Source organism: Myiozetetes cayanensis, unplaced genomic scaffold (assembly GCF_022539395.1).
Source record: "Myiozetetes cayanensis isolate MyiCay16 unplaced genomic scaffold, myiCay2020 scf1, whole genome shotgun sequence".
NCBI classification, from domain to species: domain Eukaryota; kingdom Metazoa; phylum Chordata; class Aves; order Passeriformes; family Tyrannidae; genus Myiozetetes; species Myiozetetes cayanensis.
Window position 1 is genome coordinate 59,301,945 of NW_026086604.1, and position 16,919 is coordinate 59,318,863.

A 16,919-nucleotide genomic window follows, 5' to 3' on the forward strand; every position below is an offset into this window, starting at 1 on the left:
AGAGTTGCTTTAATGATATGCTTGCCCAGGGCACCTCATACATGTGGTAGCTGTTTTTAAAGAATTACCTGAGGATATCTTTAACAGTTGTCCACCCCCTCCATATTTGCAGAGTTTAAGAGATTTTTGTTTGTACTATATGGAAGATTAGATCATGAACAAAGTAATTTTTGCATCAGTGTTTGCCAGCTGAAGGTAATGAACAATGACAAGCAAGCAGGTTATGGTGTCTTGAAGAAGTAGTTTGTGCCATCAGACCTGCTGCAGCTCTCTGTTCTACACTCAGTTTTTAACTAAAAGAACTGTAAAAACTAAAGTGGTTGGAACCATCCTCTTTGATTATCTTAAAGCCCAGCTGAGGTAGAAGATGCTAGTGTCTTCATGAGCAAGTAGAAAACAGAACTGATTATATGGAGAATTGCTTTTTCTCTTGCAGGTTGTAGTTGCAGGCAGAATTCCTTGCAGGATACTAATTCAGAACATGAAATTAAACATTTGGTTTAATAGTTTTAGGAACCACTCAGTTTAGTTTATGAATCTGTATTTTTACTTTTCATAATAAAAGCTTTGCTTGTATGCAGTTATGTTCATTAGCAGGAATTTTACATGACTTGAAAGATGCAAGCACAGAATTATTAATTAAAAGAATATATTAAAATGCTTGGTGAAATATCACAGAGTACATGAGCCATACCTCAGCAAGTAGAAAAGCAAAAGTTTCTTGGCTAGTAAAATAAAACAAGCTCAAGGGCAAATCTATTGAGCTTATCTTATTGCAGTGCTACTCCTTTATTTCTGAAAATGTTTCTGTACGAAGTAATTGTAAAGGTCAGGCTGGTTTAGATGAGATGAATTGAATTAATTCAGTACCATAGCAATGAATTAATTCAAAACCATTTCTCTAAAAATCCAACTCTTGGGGAAGGGAAGTAAATAAAAAAATGTACTCCTGAAATTCACATATGGATTATTTGTATATCATATTCATTTACACTATATATATTTTTATATAGTATTCGCATATAGAGGACAGAACTCTGAAAGATAAAGTTAAGGACTAGATCCTCTGTTGATCTAAAAATGCAAAGCTGCTACATTCAGGACAGTTGTATCAAAAAACAGCAGCCTATTGCAGCTTGGCCTTGGTGTCAAAACAACATATTAAGGTCTTTGCTCTCCTGTCTACTCCATTAGCTGTCATGTGTTTAACTTCCCTAGAGTGCCATTGTCCTTGGGGAGATTGTAGGGACACTGATTCAGGTTACCATCACTGCTAGTGGGAAGTATTAGCTGAGTTTCTGAAGCCATACTGGAAATCAGGTCATAAAATCTTCTGTAATTGAAGTAAGCAATACCAACTTTCTAGTTTCCAAGGTTTTCTGTACAGATGGTGAGACACCTGCATGTGCAGAGATTCATGCAAAAAACAGAGTTGGTCAATTTACTGCTCTGCTTTATAAAGTATACCTGAAGATTTTTATTTTTTTTTCAATGAGAAAACAGATGTGTGACAGCTCTGTCAAAACGAGTTAGGAGACTAGAAGCAGCATGGGAAATGTTGATTGACTGAAGGGGTCTCATGGCAGATTTACAGGCCATTCCTTACAGCAAAAGAAAACATCAGGATTTGTGATAAAATGCCCTGTTTTCTTATGCCTCCTTCTTAAAAAGGCATACCCCACAAAATACATATAGCTGAAATGGTATAGCACTGGTTAAAAATGTTCTGTAAGAATCCTTTAAAGTATTTTTTCTCACATCTCAATTCCCAATGGCACATGGTTATGATTCCCCAATGCAACTTCTGCTTTAGCTTGGGTTTAGTTTTCTTGGGATTTTTGGTTGTGGGTTGGTGTTTCAACTCAGTGATGGCCCATGTACACTGGGAGGCAGACCACTTTATTTTCAATTATGCTGAGAGGAACCAAAGGGAAGGGTTGAGTGGCCTCATGGTCTGTAGCACGTCAGGGGCTGAAGACTGGCATTAGGTTCCCTGCAGAGCAGCCAGATTCCTTGGTGACTTCAGGCAAGTCCCTTAGTCTTAGCTTTGCTTAATGGTGCTTCCTTGTCTAACCTGTTGCCTGCTGTGTGCTTCCTTCTCCCTCCTTACTCCCCACCCACAAGCTATTTAGCACCTTTTAACTTCTAAGTGACTCAGTAGTGCCACTCACTTTGGTGAGATCACTGAAGCCTGGAAGGTAGGGGTTTCCATAAGCACTTATTGGATCAGGACCATAGACTGTAAACTCCCTTAAAACCTGGTATTGCCTCCATTTTTGTGGGTTACTTTGCACTTTGGCCCTAATAACATTTCCAGCTGCTTGTAGAATATAAATAACTTTCCTGCCTATGCATTAAATAGACAGAACCCACTGGGGTATTGCCATGAAAGCTGTCTTAAAGAGAGAAACCATGTTGTAGATTTATTTTTGAAGTGTGCTGGAGAACTTTTTTATGGATTGTTTCAGTTTTCAGATGTTTGTCAATAGATTCTACCGTCTTCCCAGCAATCTCTGAGCAACCATAGTGAACAAGAGTGTAGAAGATGGGCAAGAGAAAAGAGAACATAGATTCTACCAGAGAAATTAATTAAGAGTGTATGTGTACATGGGTAGCATACAAAAATGAGGGTGATGAGGTTTACCTGAATCATTGTTAGCTGAGAACTCTGGAATAAAGCCAAAGTTTTGGAAAGTAAAAGAAAATAAAGACAAAAAACTCAAACAAACAAACAAAAAAACCAACAAAACAAAACCTCAACAAACCAAACAACTAACCCTGGGGATAGTAGGAAAATAAAGGAGAAGGAGCTGTGTGCAACAACACGCAGCACTTTCTTGTCCATAAGTTTAATACAGACTGTGACTATTGACTCCTGCCGCATGCACTCTGCACTGTTGTTATAGCAGCAGTTCCCACCCAACTTGGAGACAAACCCACACATCTAACAATTGTTTTTTCTCACTCTAAATCAAAGAGGACCATGACTGGTCATGAACCATAGAAGAGGTAGGACATGGCATTGCATCACTTCATATGATGGCTATGCTGCTTTCTTATCATTTTTGAAGGGAAGAGCAAAGGTTGTGCATTAGTAATGGAACAGCATTCTTCTAATGTGCCAAAAGTGCTTGAAACTCTGTGCCTCTAAACCTCCTTATGGGAAAGAGAAATACTGTTGCTTTGGAATAATTTGTTTAAACCTCAGGAGAACAAACTTGCATCCTTTTTCGTTCCTTCAAGAGAAGCTTTATTTTATTTTCCTTGCTTGCCTGCTTTCACAACAAACTGCCAATTTTAATTCAGAATCTTCCTTCACACTGGGAAATAACAGAATTACATTTTTTTTTATCTCGCTACTGGTGCCAGCAAAATGAAAAAAAATCAGCACATTGGGACAGCAGGTGTCAGGTTGGCACCATTGGTGAGTGCCATATATTGGAAACAAATGTCAGAAAACCTGAATTTGTCCCAATATAGATCAAACAAGAGAGATCGCATCCTTCTCTGGTTGTTCTCTGGAAATACAAAATAATGTAGCACCTCCAAATACAAGGAATTTTTACCTCATTCCCGCATGTCACCTTTCCTGCTAAGACTTCCGAGTGTTTTGTCTTTAATTTTCTTTATTTTGGTGGTTTCTAGTTTTGCCTCCTTTCCTGAGAACTGCTATTGCTTTGTCTTCCCCATTCATATTCTTTTTTCTTTCTTTTTTGCTGCATGGAGACTCTCTGCTGTACAAGTGTAAGTATTTTTTTAGCTCTGCTGTTTCTGGCCTACTTGTTTATGTTTTTGTGCTCCATTTGCCTCTGTACTGCCTTGTAAGTCTCCTGGGAGACTGTAGTGCCATCCATCTGCACCTACAAATAAAATAGGCAGTGGTTCAGGGACGAGGCTAGATTTACAGAAAGGTTCAGCTAACATAGCATCTGAATTTAAAGGATCCCTTGGCTTTAATACCAAACCAAAGCAGAGCGCTGATTTTGGAGGTATAAGCACAAATGTTACTGCCCAGAAAGAAAATCTATTGATTTGATTTTATATTCAAGCATCATCCAGTTTAATGAAAGAACAGTCCTTAACACATTCTTGAAGCTGAAAAATCATACATTGTTTTGCAGGAAGGAGGCTTGAAGGGAAACTGGTTGGGGAGCTCAATTTGAAGAGGGAGCAGCAAGTTGCTCATTAGTTTGTTTGAAATCCTTTGAAAGGGAAGTAACAGGAAGGTCACAGAGCTTCCCTGTATCTAATAGGATTGAACATAAATTACTTTGGAGTAGGAGGAGAAAAACATGGAAATAAGCATCTCCCTCAGCACTGAGAATAATTTCAATTATCTGTATAAACAAGGAAAATAAAGTATCTGAGACCCTATTGCATTGTTTTCTAGCATTCAAAACAAAGTGATTTTAGTTGGTCTTTTTAATTCCCAAGGTACTAGTGTTCCTCCACAGTTGGTAATATAATTTCAGAAAACTCCAGAGAGCTCAGATAGTTTTGAGGGGAAGGCAGTCAGAAGGTAGGAATCTGGAAAAGTGATGATGGGAAGAGATCTTGTGAGTTTAAAGTTGCATGGACACATGACAGTGTCTAAGTAAGCCCTTATTTGGGAGCATGGTAGAAATGTGCTGGCTCCCATCTTCTGTAGAGGGGTACATTCATGAACCATCTACAGAGACCTCTGTGGCATAGGTGGACCTAGACTTCCAAGAGGTCCTGTCAAAATCCAGAGATGTAGGTAATATTGTTATCTGTTCTGCCAAGCAACCTACAGTGTGCTCATGGAAAAGTAGTCAAAGCAAGGAAGAAGTTCAGGAGATGGTCTGCTAGAATGGCAAGTTCCTGGAAGTTGTGGAAGAAGTGAAAGAGGGGAGGTTGGTACTAACAGCTATTTCTCTGTAAAAACCATGAGTGAAACATAAGGTGGGAGAGCTGTGTTATGCTTGTGGAGCCAGAGGTTTTGGGAAGGCAGAAGGTCTGCCAAAGCTGAACTGCTTCCATGAGCTATAGAAAATGGGGCTGGAGGGTTCAGATATCTCCTCTGGTAATGACATGTGCACTGCTGCTGGAGCATACTGTGCGGTGGCTGAGATATTAAGCAGAGATTAATCCTAATATTTTGTAAAAAGAGCGCAGTGGCCTATTTAAATTAATGCTTTGACCCATTTTGCTCTGTATGTGATCTAGAAGTTCACTTGGCAAGAAGCCTTTCATCTGTGCCCTTCCTAAACAGGCTAGAAAACAGAAGGGTTTCAAATAAAATTGTATGTAGAGCTTTTATTCATGCTGTTAAAGCAAATGGGAAGCATCTCTATCCCTCTGCCTTTATCCCCAGCAACCAAGCTGCTGACGGATGACGCCAAGCTGACAGTAAGTTATAGCAGTGATCCAGAGACTGTCTTATGGTCATCAGCACAAGCTCTTCAGGGTCACCTGGGGGCATTTTCTTGTCTGGGAAGGAAGATGAAATCACTCTGTTCCTGGCTGTTGGAGATGTATTGAGAGCATTTCAGTCCTTGCACAGGAACCTCAAAACTTGCTCTGTGCTGTTTTGTGTTGGTTCCCCAGGCTGATGCAGCTCTCAGCTTGTCTGTGTTCATCCAAGAGCCACTCTGAACACTGGTCGTGGCTGTGCAGTTACTGAGTGATCATCTTTGTTTTCTGTCCTGCTTTCTGGTCTTCTTTAGCATGAGTTGCTGTATTATTCTACTAGATGTTACTTCCAGTCACATTACCAAAAAATTAGGGAAACAGACCAAAATGCGTGCAAATGTACCTTAACAAGGGAAAGGGGCTATGTCTGGAAATAAAACCAGGACTACTGATAGTGACTGCTAGTTGCTGTCCCCCCAAATGCTGAGCTGTTTCAACTCTTCCTTACAAGAGGTGCAGATGCCTTTGGTTGTTTCAGGTTTGCGTGATGGATCAGCAGCTGTTGAGGTGTGCGGTTCAGAGGCTGCCCAGCTGCCTACCTGTTGCACAATCCACTGCAGTTTTGGCTGAAAAAGTTCAGTACCTCTCCAGCCACTTGCTGTTGAATCCATTGCATTTAATTTATTGGTAACTCTGAAAGCAGTGTCCGACCTTTTGATGCAGCAACACTTCATCTGCTCGTTAATGTCAGAGTCAGTCCACTCAGGTGGCCAGCTACTTCCTGGCTGATCTTGAAACTATTGTGTCAATTTACTGATGGTTGTCAAATGTGGAAGTGGAAACCTGCAACAACTGAAGGTATCTTTTTTTCCCAATGATGTGCATGGCAATAAATCCAGAGCTCTGTTGCCCAGGTAGTGCTATCACTGCCTGCTCTGTAGTCTTCAAGTCCTTTTCTCATCTTGAGAAGACAGGTAATAACTGTTCTGTCACAAAGTCTGCCATAACCCTGAGCATGTGAGTAGTGGCATAATAATCCTCATGGCTGCTTTGGAAATCATACTGAATATGAATTCAGTACATGCAAGTCTATGCACTGAACTTTCCATACATAAAAATTAGCAAGTGTTTACCTTAAACAGTTCTTGATTTGTCTGAAATGTCAATGCCAACTCTGTTTTTTCTGGCTTATATAAAATTTATACTACTAAATTTTATTAACAGTTCTGTTAATGAGTTGCAAGCTATAACAGCCTCCTGACTGATACTCCAGAATTTGAAGCCGCTAGGCTTCAAGACTAGCAAGTAAATGGAAGTATATGGATATCACTAAAACCAGCATGTACAACTCTGCCACAAAAGGGGACCATCTTTGCAGAAGCTGAGTCATTTTAAATTCACTGTTAAGAAAACATGGAAGTCAACTTTTAAACAAAAAGTCTTACAATGCTGAGCTATTTTAAGAGGTTCAGAATTGATACCTGCATTTCCTATAGCAAAACTACCTTTCTTGCTATGCCAACTTTCAAAAGAGTTCAATCAAGCAAAGAAGGGCAACTTTCTTTCAAAATCAGCAAACTTGGCTCTTAAGTCTCGGTATTTGTGCTCTTAAGGCTCCTTTTTTTCTGGGAACATGACAATGAGAAGAGTAATAGCATGTAATTCAGTAAGTATGTTGAGTGTATGCCGAAGTAACTTTCCACCTATTCCCAACAAATCTAAAATCCAGGGAAGTCATATGTCTCTGCTGCAGATAACTGCTCACGCTGACATGATATTTTTGATTTTTGAAGAAGGGCTGTGTGCTGTGTGCTCCAAAACTCATTTTCCTAGGAAAGTTTGGTGAGCTGTGTGGTGGTGTCCAGAGGCATAGATTCGCAGTAGCATGTCACTAACAAATGAACTGAGGATGTGTATCTTGTTTTAGAAATAAAAGCTAGTACAAGGATATTGTCATTAACTGTGCTGTACTGGACAAAATAATTAGGTATTTTGTCCCTCATGATCTCAAATGCAGAGGTGAGGTTTTAATTGTTCCATTATGGGCTTCAAAGAGTTAATGCTTGGACAGTTTCCATAATTATCCTGTGTACAGCCTACAGTTTTAATGACTACCTCTCTGATTCTGTTCAACATAAGTTGAACAAAACATCTGTTTAGAAAAAGTTCTGAATATCTAAGAAAGAGAGGAAAACACCCATTCCCTTCTGGTGTTAAACACAATCAGATCTTGAAATTTTTCATAGCCTTGAAGAACTGATTTGTTGTCATTTCTTCTGTCCCCTAAAGTAATTTTTGCTTTGTTTTATGTTGATAGATGACTCCTAAATCAAAAAGAAAAAGCATCCACAGTAGAATGCTCCGTCCAGTGTCCAGAGCTTTTGGTAAGTGAGAATTTCATAAAAATATTTTGTTTCTTTGCTTGCCTGAGGTAGTTTTAGGTAGTTCTTGATTGAAAAGCACAGGTGATTCTCCCTCCCTCTGGACTGCATTTGAGGCCCACACTGTCTGCTTTGTTTTGTGACTCTGCTAGTGTGTTTGATAGTAAATAGTTGCTCACAGTGCTCTATCTGCTCACAGACGTGTTGTGGCTGAGTTCTCTAAATGTGCTTATAATTGTTTGCCACAAAAGAGAGAAATGGCATTGTCTTTTGTTTTAAATATCATGTTAAATCTAATGAGAAAGTTTTGATTTCTCTTAGAAATGGAATTTGATCTAGATAAAGCACTGGAAGAAGTACCTATCCATATAGAAGACCCACCATTTCCTTCCAGCAGGCCAGACAAACGAACTTCTGGATTCATTTCAGAGCTGCCATCTGAAGAAGGGAGGAAACTGGAACACTTTACAAAATTAAGGCCCAAAAGGAATAAAAAGCAGCAGCCCAGCCAAGCAGCAGTGAGTCTACATTAAAATATTGCTGCCAATTTCATGTGTTGATTGCTTTTTGCCATGAGTCAGGTCTTGCAATGCAATGAGGAAAACTGTTAAAGATTTAAAAGCCATAAACAACTACTTAATTTTTCTTCTGGTATTCAAGTCTTTCAGTGTGCTATCCCTATTACAAGCTTTTTGTCTTGTTTGACACGGCCTAAATACAGGATAAGTTTTATCCTTTTTTATTTTGCTTCTGTTTTTTTCATGGAAGCAGTTTCTGGAGGTGCTTGAAGCTTTCACAGGAAATGCACAAAATATCATGAGACTTTTCAATTATATTGCAAGGGTTTGTTAAGCCTTAATCCTTTTCTTCTGCCTGCATTAAGAGGTGGTAACTTGGCATGAATTCTTATTTCTATCAGCTCTCGGAGGAGCTGTTCTGTGACACCCAGCTTCCCACAGCTCCTTAACTGAAGATGGTGTTTGGGCCAGCAAATCTGCATAGTCACAGATCTGCTTTTCATGCTGAAACCTGCCTTAGAAAAACAAAACAGAAGAGCACTGTCTGTTTACGAAAGGCATTCGTGTGAACTCTATATATGTGCGCGGAGTTCCCGCAGTTCCATTTCCTTGGCACACCACATCAATAAAGATTTATTTCTGTGATGGTGTGTCCTGGGGGTATGTAAGGACAGATCTGGAGGAGTTACAGAGTTATCTTGCAGCAGCAGAGCACAGCTGATATGATAAGTAGCCCTTATCAAGGGTCAGCCATTGCTTCTCTGAGTTAGGCTGCCTAGTAATGAATGCCTGTGGCCTCTTCTGCTTCTTCTTGACGATTGTCAACAGAGAGTATTCTTAAAAATTTCCCTCATACTGGGAAAGATCATATCGGGCAATAGAGTGCTTTTTGCATCACTTGGAAATGGAGAAACCTTCAAGCAAAGGGGATATTCAAGCCAACTTTCCGTTCCCTTGTGCTTTACAGGGAAGATTAGAGGTAGCAGGAGGAGGGATTTGTCTCCACATAGTGAAAACACATCTGTGTTTACGTCTTCCAATTCCAGTGCTGCAGAACACACATGTTTTCCCAGTTGCTTTCAAAGTTATTCAGCTTGTCCTGTGCCATCAGCACTTTTTTTAACATTAGGACAGTAAAACACAAAATAAACCGGAGTTCAGTCTTACTGTTAAAGATGCTGATTACTAAAAGGCGTAACAATAAACAACTGTAAGAAAATCCTGTGCCTTGAGGACCTTATTTGGCCCTCAACATTTCTTTACGTCTTTAGTTAATTTGTAGGAACTTGCTGCTGTTTCAGATGCAAACTGTTTTGGGTTTTTTTTGAAATAGATCTTCTCATCTGCTGTAGATCACTGGATTCTAGAATTAATTCCTCTTCAGGAGATGCTCTTGCTTTTGATACTTAAACATTTGTTCCTGCTGTCTGGAGGACTCCAGTATCAGTATTAAGTGGTTTCTCGTTTCTGTTAAAATGCGTCAGCTACTTTTAGTTTGTGTGTTTTGGCTGAGACTCCAATGATATCACCAGCGATAAGAGGCTTTTGACTGAAGTGGTCACTGGTGTGACCAACCCAGATATTAGTAAGTGCAGTACTGCCTAGTGTCAGATGCTCCAGCTAAACAAGTTCTCTACAGAAAATACCAAAGGTGGCTGAGCTGGAAATCTGATAAATCATTGTGCTTCTTAGAATAGAACAGTTTTTATAGAAAATCTGTTGCCAGTTTGACTACCAACAAAGCAGTCGTTACCAAGTGGACTCTTTTCAGATCAATAGTAGATTGCTACAGCAGGTATCAATAAAATATTAACTATTATCTTTGGTAACACATAATAAATACTAGACTTTTAACAAGGTTCAGCCATGGGAAGTAAAAAGTTTCATGGTTGTGTCAAAGCATTAGTTCATATGAAGTCTGTTGTCCTGACTTAATGAGACTGGGTTTGATGTTAACACCCACTTTTAAGAGTATTTCTTTTTTTCTTTTTAGAGGCATAGAAAAGGGTATGTACTACACATCAAAAGGGAAACTGGGGTTACTCTAAGTTATGGTGGCAACTAGGAGATTCCTTGATTTGAATTGTTTCAAATTATAAACCCTGCTATTTGAGGCAGACTGATTCCTGGTCCTTAGTACTACCAAGAATACAACTGGTTTGGGTCTTGTGAAGTCCTCTGTAGTCACCTAAAAGGTTTCCAGTATGACATTTAAATTGAAGGAAGTCTTTTTACTGATGATAGAGCTTTTCCACCTCAAAGCCATATGCAGGAGCTAGACCTCATGAGAAATCCTCGCAGGAGACAACTTGTTTCATCTTCAGGAGGATACTGAGTCACTAGCTAATCTTCACAGGGCCTTTGTGGTTGGCAGGTATTTCTAAACCAACCTGGTTTATATGCCTCAGGTCACCCATATTCAAAATGTGGGCATTGAAGCCAAAGACAGGGAGCTGGTTTGCCATTTTCAGACATGAGGCAAAAAAATGTGTTTGGTTCCTAAAGTGATACACCTGATTCTGTATTTAGATTCTCTGCTCTTGGAGGTACTGGATTGAATGAATTATAAAAGGCTCAGTTCCTAAATCTCTGAATCCAAAATCCAGAACATACGTTTTTCTCCAAGCAGAGAAACAACTGGTTGTTGAAAATACTTTCACTTTAGATCACCACTTGATCAGGATTTATTTTTTTTCTTGTCTAACTGAACTAGTGCTCTATTCTCACAAGCCCAAGGCATTTGATTCCTGGCCTCATGCCTTGCTGAATCCAGGTTGTCACTGGTCGTTTGGGTTATTTTGCATTTGATGTAATGCATCAACTGGCCTGTTAAAGGGGGAATTCCAATGGTGATTCTGTTGTCTGCACTGAGGTTTGGTTGGCACAAACAATTTTTTTAATGTCTTAACTCTTCATTGTTATCAGTGGAATGAAGATGCTTAGATTATTATATACCAGAAAGAGTTTTTTCTTTTGTTAGGTGTCTGCTGGAGTACCTCCAGAAGGGGATCAGAATGGCCTCATGGGGAGAGTGGATGAAGGCGTGGATGAATTTTTCACTAAGAAAGTGACAAAAATGGATTCAAAGTAAGTTCAAAAAATCTTTCTAGAATGTATTTTTTTTGGGAAAAAAAAAAAAAGTCCATCTTAATGCTGGGCAAGTAACCCTTTTAAACTGTGCTTGACTTCTGTTCCCAATATCCAGGATTGGTGGTGTCAGAGTTAGAAAATACCTTAGTATTGTGAATTCAGTTACCCGCCCTTAAAAATGTCTACTTTGAAATAAATTGCTTTAATATACCATGTGGGGAGATTAATGACTAATGTGTAGTTTTATAATTCAGCTGACTTCATGTTACCCTTCAGTGAAACTCATTAAAGCTGAAGCAGAGCTTTGTATTGGTTGAGGATCTGTTCAGTGCTACACAGGAGTGTCTCTGTCTAGTAAGGACTGCTCTTGGATACAGTGTTGTCATCTACTGATGACAGTAGATTTATGCTGGTTTAGAAATATGTTAAATATATGTTTGACCAATTAGCAGCATTCCAGGTTTAGGCAAAACATTAATCTGAAATGTGATAATCTGATACATGTCTTTCAACTTTTCATAAGGGTTATACAGTTAATACAGTTGCTTTTTAGCTGGTTGTATATTTGCAGAACCATACATCTAGATGTTCTTGCATTCGTGTGTGGTCATGCGCGCACACACACACACACAGACAAAAATACTTGCATAACTAAATGAGAATGCAAGGGTGATTTCCAGGCAACTTGGAATGACCCCTTCTGTGCTGTATGTGACATACATTGAGGAAAATAGTAGGTGTTAACTGGTAGATAGGGGTGTCAGGAAAAGCAAATGTTTTAAAGTCACTATGAGTTATAAATATCTATAGTGACACATGAAGCCATGTGTGATGTGCTATGTGTAGGGGTAAAACTGTGGAAGCTTTGAAAAATGGACTAGCCAGGTTAAGTTCAGGGTGCTCACAGACTACTGCACTCTTCTGTGGTTCCCTTGGGTGCCTGCCAGCGTCTCATTTAAGATTTGCACCATCCCTGTTTACCTGTCCCTGGCCATGGCCTTTGCTGAGGATCTTTGCTCTATTTGTGACACCAGTGGCTCTCTCTCCAGTTTGGGTGCTCTTACGCAGATGTGTTACACACCCAGCTTACCCCTCAAGTGTGAATACTCTGCTTAGAAGATACCTGTAGAAAATCCCACTGGCAGGTAGATTGATTTGGTTTTTTTTGTTTGGTTTTTTTTTTGTGGTTTTTTTTGGTTGAGTTTTGGTTTTTGGGGTGTTTTTTGGGGGGGTTGTTTTTTTTTTGAATGAGCATCTGCACTATAAAAGTGGCCTCTCAGTTCCCTATTGAGAGAAGGCAGCTACACCAAGTAGTTCCTATTTCAAGCAGGGCCCTTAAGGAACAAGATCTCCCAAAAGCTGTGTTAACCATGTGCCTAGATCAGTTGTTCTTTCGCCAGTGGGCAGACACAAACTAGAGATAGTGTACTCTAGAAATGGAGGAGAGTGAAATTGTATGTTGTGGTGGGTTGTCCACCAAATCTGCCTTATCACTCCCTTCCTCAGCTGGACAGAGAAGAGGAAATTACAAGGAAAAGCTCATGGGTTAACATAAGGGCAGGGAGAGATGTCTCGCCAGTTACCATCATGGGCAAAAGAGACTTGACTTGGGGAAAATAATTAAATCAGAATATGATAATGAGAAATAAACCAAATCTTAAAAATACCTTCCCTCACCCCTCCTTTCTTCCCAGGCTCAACTTCACTCCTAATTTTCAGTTCTTTCTCCCTCCCAGTAGCACAGGGAATGAGGGCTGCAATCAGTTCAGTCACACTCTGCTGCTCCTTCCTCCTCAGCGAGAGGACTCCTCACACTCTTGCCCTTTTCCATCACGGGGTCCTCTCTCCACAGGCTCACGGGTTCTACCACGAGCCCTCTCCAGTGTAGCCTTCCCCCGAGGTCGCTTCCTCCTTTGGGCATCCACCTGCTCCAACATGGGGTCCTCTCTGGGCTGCAGGTGGATCTCTGCTCTGCCGTGGTCCTTCACAGGCTGCAGGAGTACAGCTGTCTCACTGTGGTCTGCGCCACGGGCTGCAGGGGAATCTCTGCTCCAACACCTGGAGCACCTCCTCCCTCTCCTTCTTCACTGACCATGGTGTCTGCAGGGCTTTTCCCTCACGTGTTTTCACTCCTGTCTCCAGCTGTAGTTGCACAGGGTATTTTTTCCCCTTCTTAGCTATGTTGTCCCAAAGGCACTACTGCCATCATTGATGGGCTCAGTTTGGCCAGCACTGGATCAGTCTTGGAGATGGTTGGCATTGCCTCTGGCGGGCCTAGGGAAAGTTACTGACAACTTCTCACAGAAGCCACTCCTGTAGCCCCCATGCTACCAAAACCTGGCCATGAAAACCAAATACATATGTGCATAGACAGCTTTACTAGAGCTGTCTGGTGTTGGGAAACAACTACATGCCCAGATGAAACAGTTGCCTGTCTTCATTACACCGTGCACAAGGCCAGCACAGGAATCCTCAAGATGGTATGATTGATGCTAATTGTCCAGTTTTTAATTTAGAGATATCATTTGATTGGGTGTAGGGCTACATATGGATCATACAAAAGATTGGATTTGCCTGGAAGAAGTCATTTGGTACTACTTGAAAGAGAGGGAGGAGAGGAGAAAATTTTAAAATATCTGTCTTTTTTTAGGAGACCGTCAACTAAAAGTTCGGACAGCAGTGAGCCCACTGAAGCAGGTGATGAGAAGAAGAAAAGGGACTCAAGAAAAAGTGGCTTTCTTAACTTAATCAAATCAAGAGGCTCCAAATCTGAACGTCCCCAGACTGTGACAGTGGCAGAGGAGCCCTCCTCGCCCAAGGTTGCTACAAAAAGTCCAGCTTTAGACACAAGCAAGAAGGAGGTAAAGGCTGCAGAGCAGAACGGTGGTACGGAGCGATCTGAGGAGTTGAAGACACCAGACTCACTGGAGGAGCTGCAGCCAGACGATGTGGCAAAATCTGAGAGGGGTGACAGCAAAGGAAGCCCCCAAGGAGGCCGGAGGTATGGTGTGCAAGTGATGGGCAGTGGACTTCTCGCAGAAATGAAAGCCAAGCAGGAGAAGAGAGCAGCCTCTGCTCAGAAGGTGAGGGCAATTTGATTTCTTTGAGTTGTTAAAAAAATTAGCAAAATCTGGGTGTCTTCAGGAGAGGTGGGTTGGGTCTGCAAGGGTTGGTGGCTGGGGCTTGACACGTCAGTCCTGCTTTCCAACAGGGATTACAGTGTTCCTGCAAGAGGGTTGTTCTCTGCTGTGGTGGTTGAACACAAATACCCTGGACAAGGAGTAGGCTGCACATGTGGAGCAGGAGTTGCACCCTTAAGCCTACACTTTCTCTCCTTTGGTGGAGGAGGTTGCACCAGCCCTTATACTTTATATCAGACCATCATAATCACAGAGGAGGACATGTAATTGTTTGCATGTATTAAAGAATAATTTTGGGATGACTAGTAAGCACAGCTCAGATATCTCCACCCTATATCATGTGTGCTTTAGAAAAGGTAAAACTAGGACAGACTTCTTAATGTGCTCCTTGCACACCAGTACCTGAGATATTTGGCAGAGTTAACTACAGCTACCTACTCTTTGAGAAGGTGATGTAGACAGATGGAGAGATCTGTTGTATTTTATATTATATATTCAGCATATACTTTTCTTGTTGCATTTTTTAATTTTTATGTCCTTTTGTACCACATCTAATTACTTTTGTGGCTTTGAGTTCTGTATTTCAAATATTGAAATTGAAAGAAAAAAGCATACATGAAAAAAATGTCCAGATTCCTTTTACTCTCTGTAATTTTCTCTTCTGTGAAGTGCTGATGCTGGGCAAGAACTCTGCTTCACTTGCAAATGTGTAGAGTGGAATATTCTTGTGTTCCTCCAAAGCTTTTTGTGTCAGACTATTTTGCCTGATGCCCATTTCCCTTTGGTCTTCTCCATTATTATCCTCTGCTTCCTGCCAGCTGCAGTTGGCATCTTTCACATTTACCAAAGTATCAGCCTTTTTTCAATTCTCTCTTCCTCGTCTATGTTCAGGGCACTCAGATGCTCTCCATTCCCCACCATTGTCCCGTGTCATTTGGAAGGTGTTGTCTTACAACAAAGCTCATCTGCAAGCTTTGTTGGGTTGTCCTTCCTTTAACATGTGCAGAATTGTCTCACTGTGACCAAGCAAGGCGTCCAAAGTCCATTTTTACGTTTCTTCATAGCGCTTGCCATGATATGTGAACCGTTCCTGCAGACAGCAGAGCCTTGTCATAAGCAGATTCAAATTAATGCAGTAGTCTATGGATCATTTAAGGGATCCTCAGCATGAAAATGATTTTTCTAAAGAAATTACCAATTCCCACCTTTCTCATTGGTTTTAAGTAATGCCTATGAATAATCTCATTGATTTCTAAAGCACCAAGTTTTCAAGTAAAATGCCATATGATTTTAAATACAAGTATTATGCCCTGCCTATAACTTATAAAATACCAAGCTACTCCAGACTGTATAAATTTTTACAACTGCGTAATTGTGTATGCTTCGTGCTCTTTGGGTCCTTAACACCTTTTATCTACAGTGAGTCAAATCTGGAAGGTCATGACTGAGGTAGAATATTAGCATGTGTAATTTTTTTTTTTTTTTAACTGGGGAGAGTAAAAGTCCTCTTTGACTGATGAGCTTCTGTAGCATTAATTGAAAATTTTAATTTTGTCCATCAAAATGAAAAGTTGTTGCCTTTTCCCAGTTGTTTTTTTTTTTAACCACCTTTCACTTTTTACTGGTTGGACAGGTTACTCCTCTTATTTCAGGTTTAATTTTCAAGAAAATAATACAATTGATTTTATTTTTTGTAAAAATTTGTATTTAGAGAATGCAAAATTATGTATCTTTATATATTTTTATTTTGTTTAAAGAGTGACAAGAAAACTGAATTGAAATAGAAATCTTTACACAGCAGAGCAGTAAATTATCTATTCTTAATGTTGCTTAGAGGACACAAAACTGAACTGCTATTCCAAAGAATTTTTCACATACTTCATCCTAGGTCACAGTATCGAATAATTTAGGTTTTCACTTTTATTCATGATATTCATGAAGGTGAAATTCATACAGCAGCCTGACGCTTGAGCTGCAGAAGACATCATCCCAGTGCTGTTACATTGTTTAAGATGAGTATGATATCAAGTTACATCTTCAAATTTATCAGAATTCCAGTATGATAGAAAATTGTATTTTCCTTTAAGGTACAGATGGCTGCTTATATTCTGAGCTATTTTACATGAAAACAAAGCCAGAAGGAATTTACTATTTCATTCATACCCTACCGCGGTCTTGTTGCAGATACAAGTGATGAGCAGGTGCACAGTAGATGGAAAGATGGTAAATGAGTTTTTGTTTTCTTTTGCTTAGAATACAACATGTGAATTGGCTCTAATGGTAGAGTCAAGTATTTGCGGATTACTGTTGCCTGTGGGCACACGTAGAAAGATCTTCTAGCTCCATCTAGTGTTACAAACTGAATTCTTAAATACCTGGAGGGAGGCCTATGAGCAAACCATCATCCATAACCTGTT

At 40.1% G+C, this 16,919-nt stretch overlaps 1 protein-coding gene across 8 annotated transcripts in view; it reads left to right on the forward strand.

Annotated features, from left to right (window-relative positions):
* The window catches only part of CARMIL1 (capping protein regulator and myosin 1 linker 1), a 192,832-nt gene that overhangs the window by 162,019 nt on the left and 13,894 nt on the right, over positions 1 to 16,919 (forward strand). For 5 of the 8 annotated variants that reach the window (XM_050309266.1, XM_050317461.1, XM_050306809.1 and 2 more), the window contains 5 exons: positions 3,727 to 3,744; positions 7,691 to 7,757; positions 8,076 to 8,272; positions 11,253 to 11,359; positions 14,013 to 14,445. In XM_050309266.1, coding sequence (XP_050165223.1) covers positions 3,727 to 3,744; positions 7,691 to 7,757; positions 8,076 to 8,272; positions 11,253 to 11,359; positions 14,013 to 14,445 — 822 coding nt within the window. The remainder of the gene's footprint in view (positions 1 to 3,726; positions 3,745 to 7,690; positions 7,758 to 8,075; positions 8,273 to 11,252; positions 11,360 to 14,012; positions 14,446 to 16,919) is intronic. The other 3 variants (XM_050325774.1, XM_050333968.1, XM_050306037.1) reach the window with 1 other exon arrangement.